General features: G+C 43.5%; 1 protein-coding gene across 1 annotated transcript; it reads left to right on the plus strand.

Moving 5' to 3' along the window:
• The first annotated feature begins 4086 nt into the window (after positions 1 to 4086).
• LOC129841149 (zinc finger protein 19-like) lies at positions 4087 to 9239 on the plus strand. Its single transcript, XM_055909288.1, has 3 exons — positions 4087 to 4531; positions 4923 to 5053; positions 5248 to 9239. Exons 1-3 carry the CDS (start codon positions 4279 to 4281, stop codon positions 6514 to 6516), a joined length of 1653 nt encoding a protein of 550 aa, XP_055765263.1. The 5' UTR covers positions 4087 to 4278; the 3' UTR covers positions 6517 to 9239.
• The last annotated feature ends 5473 nt before the right edge of the window (positions 9240 to 14712 follow it).

Genomic DNA, 14712 nt, shown 5'->3' on the forward strand with positions numbered 1-14712 from the left:
GTCCTTAAGCCATTTTGCCACAACTTTGGAAGTATGGGTCATTGTCCATTTGGAAGACCCATTTTGCAACCAAGCTTTAACTTCCTGACTGATGTCTTGAGATGTTGCTTTATCCACATAATTTTCCTGCCTCATGATGCCATCTATTTTGTGAATTGCACCAGTCCCTCCTGCAGCAAAGTACCCCCACAACATGATGCTGCCACACCCGTGCTTCACGGTTGGGATGGTGTTCTTCAGCTTGCAAGCCTCCCCCTTTTTCCTCCAAACATAACGATGGTCATTATGGTCAAACAGTTCTATTTTTGTTTCATTAGACCAGAGGATATTTCTCCAAAAAGTATGATCTTTGTCCCCATGTGCAGTTGCAAACCATAGTCTGGCTTTTTTATGGTGGTTTTGGAGCAGTGGCTTCTTCCTTGCTGAGCGGCCTTTCAAGTTATGTCGATATAGGACTCGTTTTACTGTGGATATAGATACTTTTCTGCCTGTTACCTCCAGCATCTTCACAAGGTCCTTTGCTGTTGTTCTGGGATGGATTTGCACATTTCGCACCAAAGTACGTTCATCTCTAGGAGACAGAACGCATCTCCTTCCTGAGCGGTATGACGGCTGCGTGGTCCCATGATGTTTATACTTGTGTACTATTGTTTGTACAGATGAACATGGTACCTTCAGGCTTTTGGAAATTGCTCCCAAGGATGAACCAGATTTGTGGAGGTCTACAATTTTTTTTCTGAGGTCTTGGCTGATTTATTTTGATTTTCCCATGATGTCAAGCAAAGAGGTACTGAGTTTGAAGGTAGGCCTTGAATTACATCCACATGTACACCTCCAATTGACTCAAATTATGTCAATTAGCCAATCAGAAGCTTCTAAAGCCATGACATCATTTTCTGGAATTTTCCAAGCTGTTTAAAGGAACCGTTAACTTAGTTTATGTAAACTTCTGACCCACTGGAATTGTGATACAGTGAAATAATCTGTATGTAAACAATTGTTGGAAAAATGACTTGTCATGCACAAAGTAGATGTCTTAACCGACTTGCCAAAACTATAGTTTTTTAACAAGAAAGTTGTGGAGTGGTTGAAAAATGAGTTTTAATGACTCCAACCTAAGTGTATGTAAACTTCCGACTTCAACTGTATGGACATTTAAAAATAAAAAATCTGATAGCTCCATATTGTTTGGTACTTGAATCACGGTGTTAAGAGGCTGGGAATGGGACCGATCCGCAACGGACCGAGACTCCACCACCACCACCACACAGAACACAACCAGTGGAGACAAACGGGAGTACTGAACAACCTCAGACCTGGTGGCTTTCTCCTACAATTTGTTTTTGAGAAGGAAACAAGGAGAGGACCCGAGGAGTAAGATATTAAGATCTTCCCAGAGGCTCCAGTCAGGGATCCAGTCTGCAGCCCAGACCCTTCTCTTCACAGTCTCAGTGCAGGGATGAAGCAGGGCCTGGGGCTGATAGAGATAGACCCTCCTGTTCCTATTATACAAACACCACAGTATCCATGATGAACAGAGCAGGTCACCCTGAGCTTCAGCCTTCACAGAGAGTGGTGGGAGACCCCCCTGGTGGTAGTCTATCAGCAAGTCTGTCTTCTCCTTCAGGATCTTGTCTAATGTCTGGTAAAGCATTCATAGAAAGTCTGGGCCTGGCCTTCCTTAACCTTCTCCCCAGGCTATTGCGCACAGTGCATATAAGCCTGGGATATCAACCACTAAAGTTGGTTTTAGTGGGAGTGACCTACTTGGTAAAGTATTTGTCATCATTGAATTTTAGCGAATCACACGACTGCGTGACTCTGTGATTGTGATGTGCTAGCATACGGGGGAGTGTTAGGTGGAAGGTGTTGAGGGAGATGATTGGTTGGTAAATTATGCAGATTAAGCCAATACTATTGGAACCGGGAGATTCTCAGGTTGAATTTGACGTTTTGGTCCACCAGACTCTACGCACATTGGGCGTAAGTGTCTGGGAATGACATTAAGCCTTCCTCAGTTACCTCAAGGTTACTCCACCAACACAGACAGGTTCAAGATGGACGTTCACAATCCCAACAACACTCAAATAATGGCTTGAGGTCAAAGAGGGAGCTCAAAGACTAACCACCTGAGGGTTGTGGCTCCTGCTTCTGCCTCCTCTGGTGTCATTGGGTCACAAAGTGGGAGGCCGAGCATTTGGATGGACGCAGACAAGCCGTACGCCTGCCCTATGTGTGGGAAGCGCTTTGCTGAGGCGAACTATATGGAGAAGCACAAGACTGTTCACACCAAGGGGCCCTTAAAGCAGGAAAATGCATGAAGACGAAAAGGGCTGCTCTCTGGAAAAACGAGCAGTTGTTTAATCTTCTCGGTATAACAGTTAAGATAATGGGACAATTCTGACTACAATGCAATTTCTCATCCCTGGATTGAGGTACGTTTTTTCCCGAGCCATCTCTCACCAGCTCCGCTGTGTCTTCATCTAAATCGGGAAGCCTGTCTGACCCCAGTGCAGCTGTTAGCAAGCATAGGGTCGGAATCTATTCCAACTTTGATCAACCTGTGTCATGCTTTGCTCTCCGGAGTAGGGCGCTGCTCAGCGTTGAGTGTAGAGGTGGATGAAATGAAAAATAATATTCCTGGTGTTTGAGACGCCTGCCGTTTGGTGAGACGTACTGTAGACCCGGTGGCAATGGTGAGACCTGAGAATACCCTGTCTGTCTTGTTGAGCTTTGACACATAACCTAACCTGATTTTATCAAGTAAGAAACTATTTGTTATTCTGTGAGGGCCTATGTTCCGAACCCGCTACGATGCTTTAGGTGCCAATTCTGACATGTTGCAGCAGTGTGGAGAATGGAGATCCCACAATGTGAGAAATGTACAGGAAGATGTAGTCAGAGGGAGTGTAAAGTTGGGATAGAGAAATCACTTTGTGCCAACTGTGGGGGCGCCCATGCGGCTGGGGATTCAAAGAGCCCTGTGAGAGAGATGGTTGAGATTGCCAGAGTTTGAGTGGGGAGGAAAGTTTCTGATGCTGAGGCAGTGAAGAGAGTAGAGTATAGGCCAAGTGATTCGACTGGGAGCCCCCTAACCCTTAATCATGACTCTCACTTCAATTACACATAAGAGTCATTGGACGAAGGCGTCTTCTGTAAGGGGGGGATTTGTTAAAAGCCTCGACGGTCGATCTGAACATAAACACGCGTCGCTTGCGGTACGGTTTTGGAAGCATAAGGACCTTATCTTTCATATCAGCAAGAAATAATTTACAAAGAACAAAAGGTTAAATTGATACACACCCTGATAGTGTTAGGGTTCCCACACGGCCATATCGCCATGTTACAGCGCTTGTTTAGGGAAAACAGCCGGAAGACAGAGGCAACCATCTGTGCTAATTAGCAATCTAGCGTGCTCCCAACACGTGTGTGTAAGCGTAACTCGGGAAATGTAGTTTCGTCGGATGGAAGCACCCATAGCTGCATGGATCTGTGCAAAACTGCTACAGTAAGTGTATGTTTTTGTTTCGAAAGCCGTATTGCAAGCGATGATTATTGACGTTTCTAAACGTTAAAACAAAGCGTCGGGATTGTAGTGCACATGAGCCAGTCGTGGGCGACGCTAACAGCTGAGAACTGTAGGGAGAAGGACGCCTAGAGTTTGAGAGTTAGGGGCCTCCCAGTGAATAGGCCTGGAGAGAGAGATACAGAGAGGATGAGTTTCAGTAAGGTAGGATTTCTTGCGTTTATGGCTATGGTTATTGAATTGTACTGCACTGATGGGGCGTAAATCCCTGTAAAAAAAAATGTGGTAGTGACAACAGCAGAGACAAGTTGGGGTGTAAGAGTTGTTTTTCTTCTGAAGATCTACAGGAGGTTTTAAGAGAAGGGGCTCCATCCTTCCCAGGCTGGAGGAGGATCTGGTTGGGCTGGTGTGTTTTTGGGGTATAGTGGTGTATATGTGCAGGGTTAGATGGAGGTGAGAAACTTTTTTTTTAAAATCCTTAACACTTTTTCCTGTCAATGTGCAATTCACACTCCAACCTGTGAAAGGCAGCAATACGTAACAAAGCTATTCTGCTGGAAACTCACACGAAGTAAACGGAAGTGAATAAGAACAATTTCCACGTTAGCGTTTTTATTTAATGTTAAAATATGACTAATTTACCTGCACAGCTTCACATACTTAACCCATATAGTGTTTAATTCACGTTGGAGACAGGACTTGGTTGATAGATGTTATCTATGTATGTAACGCAGACTAACTAACTGCTAACAATGGCTAACTGTGTGGTTTTTCACACTCAAATAGCCTCCATTATGGAGGTACTAGCGAATGCAGCCGTGGCAGAGATCTGTAAACTCGTAGACGACGACTATGCAGTGTTTCGTTTGGAAATAACTCAAAGCCAGAAAGAAAACAGGGCATTACGGAGGAAACTACTGGAACTGAAGGTGACACGGGAGCGCGTCCTCGCCAGTCGTCCCAGTAGTGTCAAGATCCTCGACCGATACAGAGGAATGGCAAGAGGTACATTTTTCAGGAAAAAGGCAGAGGCTGCGTGGCCTGTCGCTCGGTTCAGCCCTGCAAGTGTTAAGATGTGTTACCCATGATTGCGTCTTGATCAGTGTTTGGATAGAATGCAATGATTCCCCAGATTACTTAGCTACCTTGCCCAAAGACAATAACATATTGTAACCAGATCCTTGATTTACTGTATTTCTTATTATTTACTCATTGAAAACAATGTGACAAATGGAACATAATCAGCCTACATCAATCAATAAATAGTATATCAAGAAGTTATAAGAAGTGTTACATTACATCCTTGCCAATTCTAGACTGCGTCAATAGTGTACCATATACCGTTGAGCATTGACAGTAGCTTACCTCACCATCTCTTTTCCCCCAACACTCTCAGGTGAAGGACATCTCACTGGAGGCCATAGGATCTTTGTGAAGCCAGTGGAGCACAATACATGGAGAGATGACCAACCAATCACTGTTGATGAGGGGACTAGAACCTCAACCCAGCACGTTATCATGATAGAGGTTAGTGTAATAGTGTTACATAAAAATGTGTTACTTTGTAAATGAAATGTGTGTTTATTTCAGAAAGGCTCCCCTCAGTTATTCAGCTATGTACATCCTCATTTATCTGCCATAGGGGAGCTTGTGAGACTTTCCTATGACATTGTTATCCAACACAACTAGTGTACTGGAATAACCTCCTCTCTCCTTGTCAGTCTGCAGATGCAGAGGCTGCAGGTCTTGGGGTCAAGCAGGAGAGGTCTGAAGGAGAGGAGGACCTACGGCACAGCAGAGACATCCAGACTGGAGGGACTGGAGCGCTCCCTGTAGCCACAGAGGACTCCGCCCCGGCGCAGCCCAGGACCAGACGCAGCGTCACAGAAGTCAGTGGAACGCTGAGCAGCGTCCTCAAGTCAGAGACAGACACAGAGACTTTAACTGTAACACAAAGGCTTTTACACACAGGATCAGACCCAGAGAGACTGGCGCTGGGGCCACTGGACCGTCCTGCTCTCGGCTCAGAGTATTTACTTTACGGTAACCCAAGCCCGAGGACAATTCAATCCCATCGAGAAGCAGGTGACGTGTTAGAGACTGGCAATGATCCATCTTGTTCTTACACTACAGAGATGGACCGTGACAACATGCCCTTGGGTTTAGAGACACAGACTGATCTGTCTAGAGGGGACTGGAACCGGTACAGTAGTAGTGTATACTCTGAAGGGTGCCTAAATAAGAAAAGTGAGGGTTTAGTGTTAGATGAGGTGACTGTGAAAGTGGAGGGCGACATTCCTCCCACATGGAATGCAGATATTCACTTAGGAGACGGACACTCACAGGGCAGAGATTTCTTAGATTACAGGGGAAGCTTAGAGACTAATCCAAATGTTGCGACCCACTCCCCTTTAAACGAGCTCCAGGATCATAACCCAGTGTCCACGTCGATGGGACCTTCAGATTCACATGGCTGCATCCTTTTCGATCAGGTATTGAACTCAAACAACAGGGCTAGAGCCCAGGCTCAGGGAGGAAGAGCTACATCAGGCAATAGTAAAGAGAAACGGTTCCTCTGCATGTTCTGTAAGAAAGGCTTCAGCTGCACCCAGAAGGTGGAGATCCACCAGAGGGTCCACACAGGGGAGAAACCCTTCAGCTGTACCCAGTGTCATATGTGCTTCGCCCAGGCTTGTGACCTGAAGAGGCACCAGAGGGTCCACACAGGGGAGAAACCCTTCGGCTGTACCCAGTGTCACATGCGCTTTGCTGAGGCTGGCAACCTGAAGCGGCACCAGAGGGTCCACACAGGGGTGAAACCCTTCAGCTGTACCGAGTGTCGTATGCGCTTCGCCCAGGCTGGTGACCTGAAAAGGCACCAAAGGGTCCACACGGGAGAGAGGCCATTCGCCTGTAATCACTGCGGGAAGAGGTTCTCTGAGAGGAGATACCTAAGGATACACCAGCAGAAACACCATTCCACTCTATAACATAAAAGTAACCACTCGATGGCTAGCTAAGTAAACAATAGCTGGAACGATCTAGCTAGCTGTAAAGTTTACATGTATCCCCACTAGCTGGCTACTAGACGACCAATATAAAGCTTTTTTTTCTCTTCTTATTTCTACTTTTTAAAAAGGTATCCAATTGTTAGTAGTTACTGTCTTGTCTCATCGCTACAACTCCCGTACGGACTCGGGAGAGACGAAGGTCGAGAGCCATGCGTCCTCCGAAACACAACACAACCAAGCCGCACTGCTTCTTAACACAGCGCGCAGCCAACCCGGAAGCCAGCTGCACCAATGTGTCGGAGGAAACACCGTACACCTAGCGACCTGGTCAGCGTGCACTGCGCCCGGCCCGCCACAGGAGTCGCTAGTGCGCGATGAGACAAGGATATCCCTGCCGGCCTATCCCGGACGACGCTAGGCCAATTGTGCGTCGCTCCATGGACCTCCCGGTCGCGGCCGGCTGCGACAGAGCCTGCGCTCGAACCCAGAACCTCTGGTGGCACAGCTAGCACTGCGATGCAGTGCCTTGGACCACTGCCCCACCCGGGAGGCCCGGGCCTAATGCTTTTTGTAGGGACCCATGGAAAGCAACTCTTGCCTGTATCAGTGATGGACACTAGTTGTAATAATGTAGACCAATACTTTTATAGCTAACTACTAATACAACAGCCTAATTTATTACATTGTTTTAATAAACTGGTTAGAATATGGTCATCATAATCTGTACCAAATGGATTGCCTATCAATTAGGGCTGGGCGATTTTATATTGAATTAATTAGATTAATTCAAATTAATGTTTTTGCGAGATATTCCAAATGCTTGTATCGCAGAATCGAGTTTTGTATTTTCCGATTTTATGAGCGGTTCTTTAGTATGCTTGTTCGCATGTTGTCTTTTTGGTCTTGTTCGCTCCTTCTGTGCTGTGCACATTACCATTTATACCAATGATCTGTATATAATGATGAGATGCTCATGTCTCCGCCCTAACAATGGGAGTCTTTGTCCCAAAGGGGGGAATGCAGGGGGACAAGCTTAGGTTCCAAATAAGCGCATAGAAACCCATTGGGCTTATTTTGGATAGATTTTGGCGATAGTGAAACCTCTCGCTTTGCCTCTTTCTCCCAAGCCCCTCCCCTACCAAGCACAACAATAAAGATGAGAGGTCACTTCTTCCTCTCTGACGAACGGTTTCAATTTGCTATTTGCATTTGGTCCAACAGAATCGGTCATATGGACATCGCAACATTTGAACCCTGTTTGTTTCAGCTGCTCACATTTTTAGCAGAGCAAGCACTGCTAAAACGGATGTACCAATGAACATTCATTCTGGAAAATGTATGCTCAGTTTGTCGTGCATATATTACGGTACCACGTATCGCTAGCAGCATTTTTGTCAAATAAAGGCTGTTATACTAGCTGTTTAGTCTGTTTTATACATGAGCAATAAGCATAAAACAATTCTATAAGGAATTGGCAACTCGTCATTCTGAGAAATAAGGTACTGAACAAGGTGGACAAACTAGCATGCCGTTCAAACAGTTGGAGACGGACAAAAGAGTCTGTTCATAACAAATCAACTGTTCTACCTCGTTAGCTGAATTCAGAGCTTGTGAAGTGATACCTAGATCCAAGTTGGCTAAACTTGAAATATAAATATTAGCTGGCTACTCGCTAGCACGTGGGCTTGTGCTTGAGAGATTGTTTGAGACCTGTGTTCATTTTCTACAATGCCTACTACATTATTAGTGAATGTGCATTATGCATGGGTCTGGTTAAATTTGTAACAAAATCACATTTTTATAGACAGACCTGAAAGCCAGTGATTACTGCAAAAAAACAGCAGGTTAAACTATTTTGATAAAATGATTTAATTATTAGTGGGTCTTATGGTTGTGGAAGGCTTATATTCAGCCAAGGTATAATTTCACACCTCTGAATTCATTATATTATTGCTGAGTGTTTTAAATGTATTTGACCTTTTTAAAATTGTACAACAAAGCTTATTTAGAGAACATTCAAAATAATTGAGAGATGCGTTTTAGGCCATATCGCCCAGCTCTACTATCAATAAACATCTTACAATGTACACATATCATGTACTTCTACTATGATCCATGTCATTTACTTAGTATTATCAACCTTCATTGATATATTACACTGTTGATGTTTATGGAGTACAACATGACTAGTTAGCTTGTATTCTCCGAACAATAACACCTGTGTTCCTGTACCAGAATGTGTACACTGTATTAAAAGTTGTAGCCAAGAGAGGAGGAAGTGGTGGCTTGTTAGAGCACAGACATGGTTCTAATGTCAGTGGTGCTCATGAGGAACCCTGTAACAATGGAAATGTCAATGTGGCCTCTGTCAAACATTGTAGCATTGGGAACCCTCGGTAGTCAATGTGTGATAGGATGCTGAGTGCAGGAGTAGACTAATGAATGTGGGCTTTCTGTACATTGTAATTTATTTTCCATTACATTGTTTGCTCATCTTGCAATTGGTTATATAAACATGATCAGAACAGTCATTGATTGATAAACTGAACAAAACGTGGACCCATTGTTTACAATTGGCTCATTCATCCCCCTCCTCTCCCCTGTAACTATTCCCCAGGTCGTTGCTGCAAATGAGAACGTGTTCTCAGTCAACTTACCTGGTAAAATAACGGTAAAATAAAATAAAAATAAATAAATTGTGATGTATTTGTTTGTTTTTTACAATTTCATCCGCATCCTCACTTTGTGTCAATATTACAATATTGCTGCTTGCTCAGCCTCTGTCCTTGGTCTGCATCACACAGCCTGGGAGTCCTCTAAGACCCATGAAACACATAGCTAGGTTGTTTAATGGTCATGTCTGTCATGGATCCGGTCCATACATGACCAGTTTGCTGTTCTCAGTTTAGCCCAGAGAAGTTAGAATCAGGCATCTCTCTCTGTATAGAGTCAAGACAGTGCTGTCGCGTTCCTACAAACTGTGTACATCAACACCCGGGTCAAGCCACCGATGATTGCACAGTCTCGTTGTAGTCCTAACTCGACTCCACCTATCCTGACTCGACTCTATTTCACCTAGGTGGTGGAGGGATTTTAGCAGGGTTAGACAATCATGAACGGTGACCCGATTTGCATTTTGTGTGAGAGAGAATGCACTCTGTTTTCTGGGCGTGTGAGTTCTGATATATTTAGAGTGACATAGGCCTACCTTCACAATAAGCTACTCAAATTAATGTGTACACAGCATTTTTCTCGGACAAACTTCAGCGGGGCTGAATTGTCGGACTCCCGAAACAGACACAAAGGTGGAGTTAGTGAATAAGTCACATTGTCTGCCTGTCATGGGTCAATGTATCGCCTCAATTCTATGAGCTTGACAATGACAAGACACTTAGAATAGTTGAGTCTGTCTGGTCATGGTGTCACTTCTGTAGCCATGCAGAGCAGAGGGGGCTGTGATTGGTAGCCTAACAAAATGGCAGGTAGGCAACTACAATGTTAGTTATCGCATGTGATGCCTGTTGGATACGATAGAATGTTACCATGCCTAACACAGATGTGCGAAATTGAGGGATAAATTAATTTCACTAGCTACATACACCAAATCTCTCAACTTTGAAAGCAAGCATTTTAGCTAATTAAATTTTTTGTCCTTTACACGTTTTTGAATAATTTGAGTTTAGAAAATTGACGTTAAAGGGTAAAAAATTAGAAGCAAAAAACAAGAAATTATCAAATAAAATTGTTTGACAACCCTGGCATGTAAGCTTTTAAATGATATCAAACTCAACTGTTTATCTTTTCCAGTGATTAAGACATGGATGTCTCAGGGTATGGTGGGGGAAGCAAAATGGTTCAACTTTGAAAAAAGTCCCTTTCTGACCACTTCTACCATGGGCAAGTATGTATGGAAAGTTTAGTTCAAATCAAAAGGGATGTGGTCAAAAAGTAATTGAAATCAAATGGAATAACCCCAAATCAATGAATACATTTGCATATTATCAAATCAACTAACATAAATCTCATGGCAATCCCTCATTGCCCAATCATCCTATCAGATGTCTTGATCCTACATCCTCTCACTCTGTATCTCTGACAGTCAGTAGACATGGAGGATGGGAAGCCTGATCTGCTGCTGGTCAAAGAGGAGACAATAGAAGACTAACCAGAGAGCATTTATCTGCTGAGTGGACTAAAGATGGGGGAGCAAGGTAAGAGAGAAATACATATAGCCTACATACAGTAATAGATCTTCAATGGGAATAGTGATGCGCCAGGCTGTTTTTCCTGAAACCAGTACAACATATGTTTGCATAATGTATGAACTTGACCAGGTAATTGACTCAAACTTCATATGTAGTTTTTTCTGCCATGTTTGTAAAGTCTATTTTCTTACCTCTTCCTGCAGGTGGTTGGTTGGAGGCAAACAGAGGAGACTGGGCAGCCATCTTGGATTCCCAGACTGGTGCAGCCAAGGGCCCAGGGGATGACATCACTGAGCAGGCCAGGACCAGAGGCGACATAGTGGAGGTCAGTGGATGGGACAGAGTCCTCAACTCTGGGCTGTGGAACAACACTGTTAACCACAACCAGAAACAGACAGTCGCACAGAAAACAACAACCAAATTTAGTCGCCATGACAACAGACTGGCTGAGACCAGGGTGAGGTGTAGATTTGGTCTGCGGGGACAGGTAGGTGTCAGTATGCGGCGGAAGAGAACATACACAGATTAAACTAGCGATGCTCCGTCCTGTTCCTATAGTTGTGATTCAGAGAGACTGATGGTGCCTCAGGTTAATTACCCTCATAAACAAGTCATACAATCTGACCCAGTTTGAAGAGATCAGTCAGTCTGGAATAAAAAGTACAGGTGGACTTTTGTTCATGTTTAATATTTCACTGAAGAGAAGCTGCATGTAGGCCTACCAAATGTCAGAAATGATAAGCAGAAATGTATTTAAATTAGGAGTGAAAGTAGCCTTAACCACTCGGCCCAGTGCGGAATATCAACAAAATAAATTATGGTGGATCGAACTGCGCATGTAGCCTACTTTTTCAAGTCATTTTTCAATCCGTTGAAAACGCCATCACACAACACTCATGATATGCGAAACTGAGCCTAGGCAAACCGTGAAAAATAACAACAAACAAGGGATCCCCCTAAGATTAGCATAACCCAGGCATTTTATCCGGGTTTCTCATAACCGGGATACAACCTTTTTCGGGTTATTGTAAACGGGATATGATGTTTATGGGTCAACGCAAAAGCAGAGTATTTTTTTATATCAAAAATAAAAACAGGATACTGGTGTGCATGTGAACATGGTCAATGATTAAGAAACATGGGTTAGATTGCTGGCAGAGGCAATGGGGTGAAAGTAAGGTACTATAATATAATGAAATTGGAACAGAAGGGATGAGATTAGGGCATATGGGATTGAATTCTTATTTTGAAATTGATAGGGAAACATGGTACTGGAATTAGGTTTGTAGGGAATTCTTTTATTTTATTTGAAATTCTGGGTTAAGAGAATATAGTAGTATAGACACCCACAATGGAGGTGTCATAACATAGTGGTCAAACAGGGAAATGGTTCCAAAAGTTTTTCCACTGTATTTTTTCCGTTGCTACGCTGCTTGGTCCGAGATTGGTGGGTGGTTCTGTAACGGCAGCCTTCCCTCTCTTCACGAGAAGAGAGGGTGTAGCATTGATCGGACCAACACGCAACGTAGCCAGTGCTCAACATGTTTAATAAAACTAATAAACAGTGAACACTAAACACTTAACAAATAACAAAATGTGGCAAACCGAAACAGCCCTATCTGGTGCAGACAAAACATAGAGACAGGAAACAACCACCCACAATCCCCAACACAAAACAAGCCACCTATATATGATTCTCAATCAGGGACAACGATTGACAGCTGTCTCTGATTGAGAACCATATTAGGCTGAACACAGAAACAGACGAACTAGACACACAACATAGAATTCCCACCCAGCTCACGTCCTGACCAACACTAAACAAGCAAAACACATAAGAACTATGGTCAGGACGTTACAGATTCAAACATGCTAATTAGCATCAAAGTAGACATGCAAAACTATAAATCCCTGCAAGCTCCTGCACATCATCTCTAGCTGACACCTTTGCTAACAGGTAGTGTCAATTTAAGACTTGCTCAAGACAGTTCACAGAATTTTCTATTTAAAGAAATGTTTCCAATATAATCATTACTACATTAATCTAACATTAGATAGTTAACCCAGAGATTCTTTGCCTCAATTCGGCACTCTCATCCAGATCATCATGGCATTTATAGTTCTTTATGATAGGCGCATTAGCAGTTAATTAGCATTTCATTTGGGGGGGGGGGGGGGGTAAATACAGGCAGATATTGATAAGTCACCTTGTCCTAGAGAGATTTACACAGTTATCAAAATGTCGTGCCAGGGTAAGCCTGCACGAAACACAGACCATATTTTAAGTGTTCTAAATCCTCTAAGGGAAAAATTAAGGGTGGAAAAACAATTGGAAACATTTCCTTGTTTGACTGCAAGGTTTTATGGGTATGACTCATACTATGGTCCTCTATGGCAGTGGCGTGTTTTAATGGACGCCAAGGGAAGCCAGGCTTCGCCAAAAAATGAAATATATTTTGTCTCTGTGTTTCATAATTTTCCTTCAATTCGCAAGAGGCTGAATATATCTCATAGGAGAAAGCATCCAAGCGAGCGAACAGCACCCCTCTGTCTCTCTATGTGTAGGCCATCTATCTGATGTTGTCTGGTCCAAACGAGTATGACATTGTTGCCGCCCGTAGCATTGAAAGCAAGGGAAGCCAGTGAGCATCTTGCCTCCCTGTGCCAATCAGCGTTGAGCTAAACTGAGTGAGCGCAACTGTGAATGTTCCTGGTGCACCAAAAAAAAAAGTGTCAAGGGAAGCCCGGTTGGATTTTGGCATCACTCCTATCAAATCCCATTGAAAACGACAGAAAAACTTGAATTGTTGCATCTCTTTGTGTTGCTGTCCTCCGGTGGCTAGCTAGCCAGATAGCTAAAAATAGCTAAATTAGCCAAGGATGGAGATAGGGATTTGAACTTGTAGTTTTACTTAGTTCTCCTTACTGGCCATTGATTATAACTGCAATTCTGATCCATTGTTGTTTGCCCCTTGCCTGATTGGATGGAAGTTCCATATGTAGCTAGATGTAGGCCTAGAAGGCTAATGTTAACTAGCTAACGTTGCCCATGAATGGAAGTTCGGCTAGCGAGCAAGCATTTTAGCCAGGTAGTCTAGGACAACAAAACATAAAAGCGTGTACTGTATGAAAGAGTGAAGTGATAGAGTGTTTCGTCAACATAAAAGAGAGGAGGATGGCATTGGTGTTTCTCTACAAGTAGAGTGAGTCAACATGTTTTTCTACTTGCATGAACGCGCACACAGACGTCAGAAGCATTGACAGCCACATCATATTTAGCTTACGTTGATTGGACTAAATTGTTTTTGTTATCTTGTAGTTGTCACTATATTAGACTAAGCATAGGTGATTTGATGATGTTGAAGTTGAAATGTTGCTGAAATAGTGGAGGCAGCTCCTGTTTTCTTTGCGACAACTCTGTGGTTCTAAATCAATAGTAGTTTAGTGGTCTGAAAATGTCGTTAACATTAACTGTCTTAACCATGTAACAAGGTCATGTAACTGTCTGTTACTGTACATGCAATATGCTTTGTGGACTGCCCTGGACAGAGGTTGCTATCGGGTTTTGTGATAAAACAAAAGGTATGGTTGAATTTATTCTGCCACTGTGTATTCTTATTGTCTCTGCCTTTAGGCCTATATATCACGGCTGCAAGGCATATGAACTAACAGGTTACAGAGCAAACAGCACGATTATCACAACAGAGGGGGCGGGGCTACACTTGGAGAAGGGGCGGGGCTAGGCTTCCCCAGTGATATTTTTTTTTACATATGCACCACTACTGCTCTATGGCAGGGTTTCCCCAAACTAAATCCTGCCCCTACAAAGCTGATTCAAATAACCAACTCGTCATCATGCTTTGACTATTTGAATCAGCTGTGATGTTCTATGGTTAAAAAAAAAAAAACGTGCACCCAGGGGGGACCCCAGGAAGGGGTTTGGGAAAACCTGCTCTTTGTGGAGGCCGTG

Source organism: Salvelinus fontinalis, chromosome 42 (genome assembly GCF_029448725.1).
Source record: "Salvelinus fontinalis isolate EN_2023a chromosome 42, ASM2944872v1, whole genome shotgun sequence".
NCBI classification, from domain to species: Eukaryota; Metazoa; Chordata; class Actinopteri; order Salmoniformes; family Salmonidae; genus Salvelinus; species Salvelinus fontinalis.

Coding starts and splice junctions, on each gene's coding strand:
- LOC129841149 (XM_055909288.1), top strand. CDS start 4,279: ATGGCTAACTGTGTGGTTTTTCACACTCAAATAGCCTCCATTATGGAG. Junction 4,532..4,922: donor ATACAGAGGAATGGCAAGAG/GTACATTTTTCA, acceptor CAACACTCTCAG/GTGAAGGACATCTCACTGGA. Junction 5,054..5,247: donor AGCACGTTATCATGATAGAG/GTTAGTGTAATA, acceptor TCTCCTTGTCAG/TCTGCAGATGCAGAGGCTGC.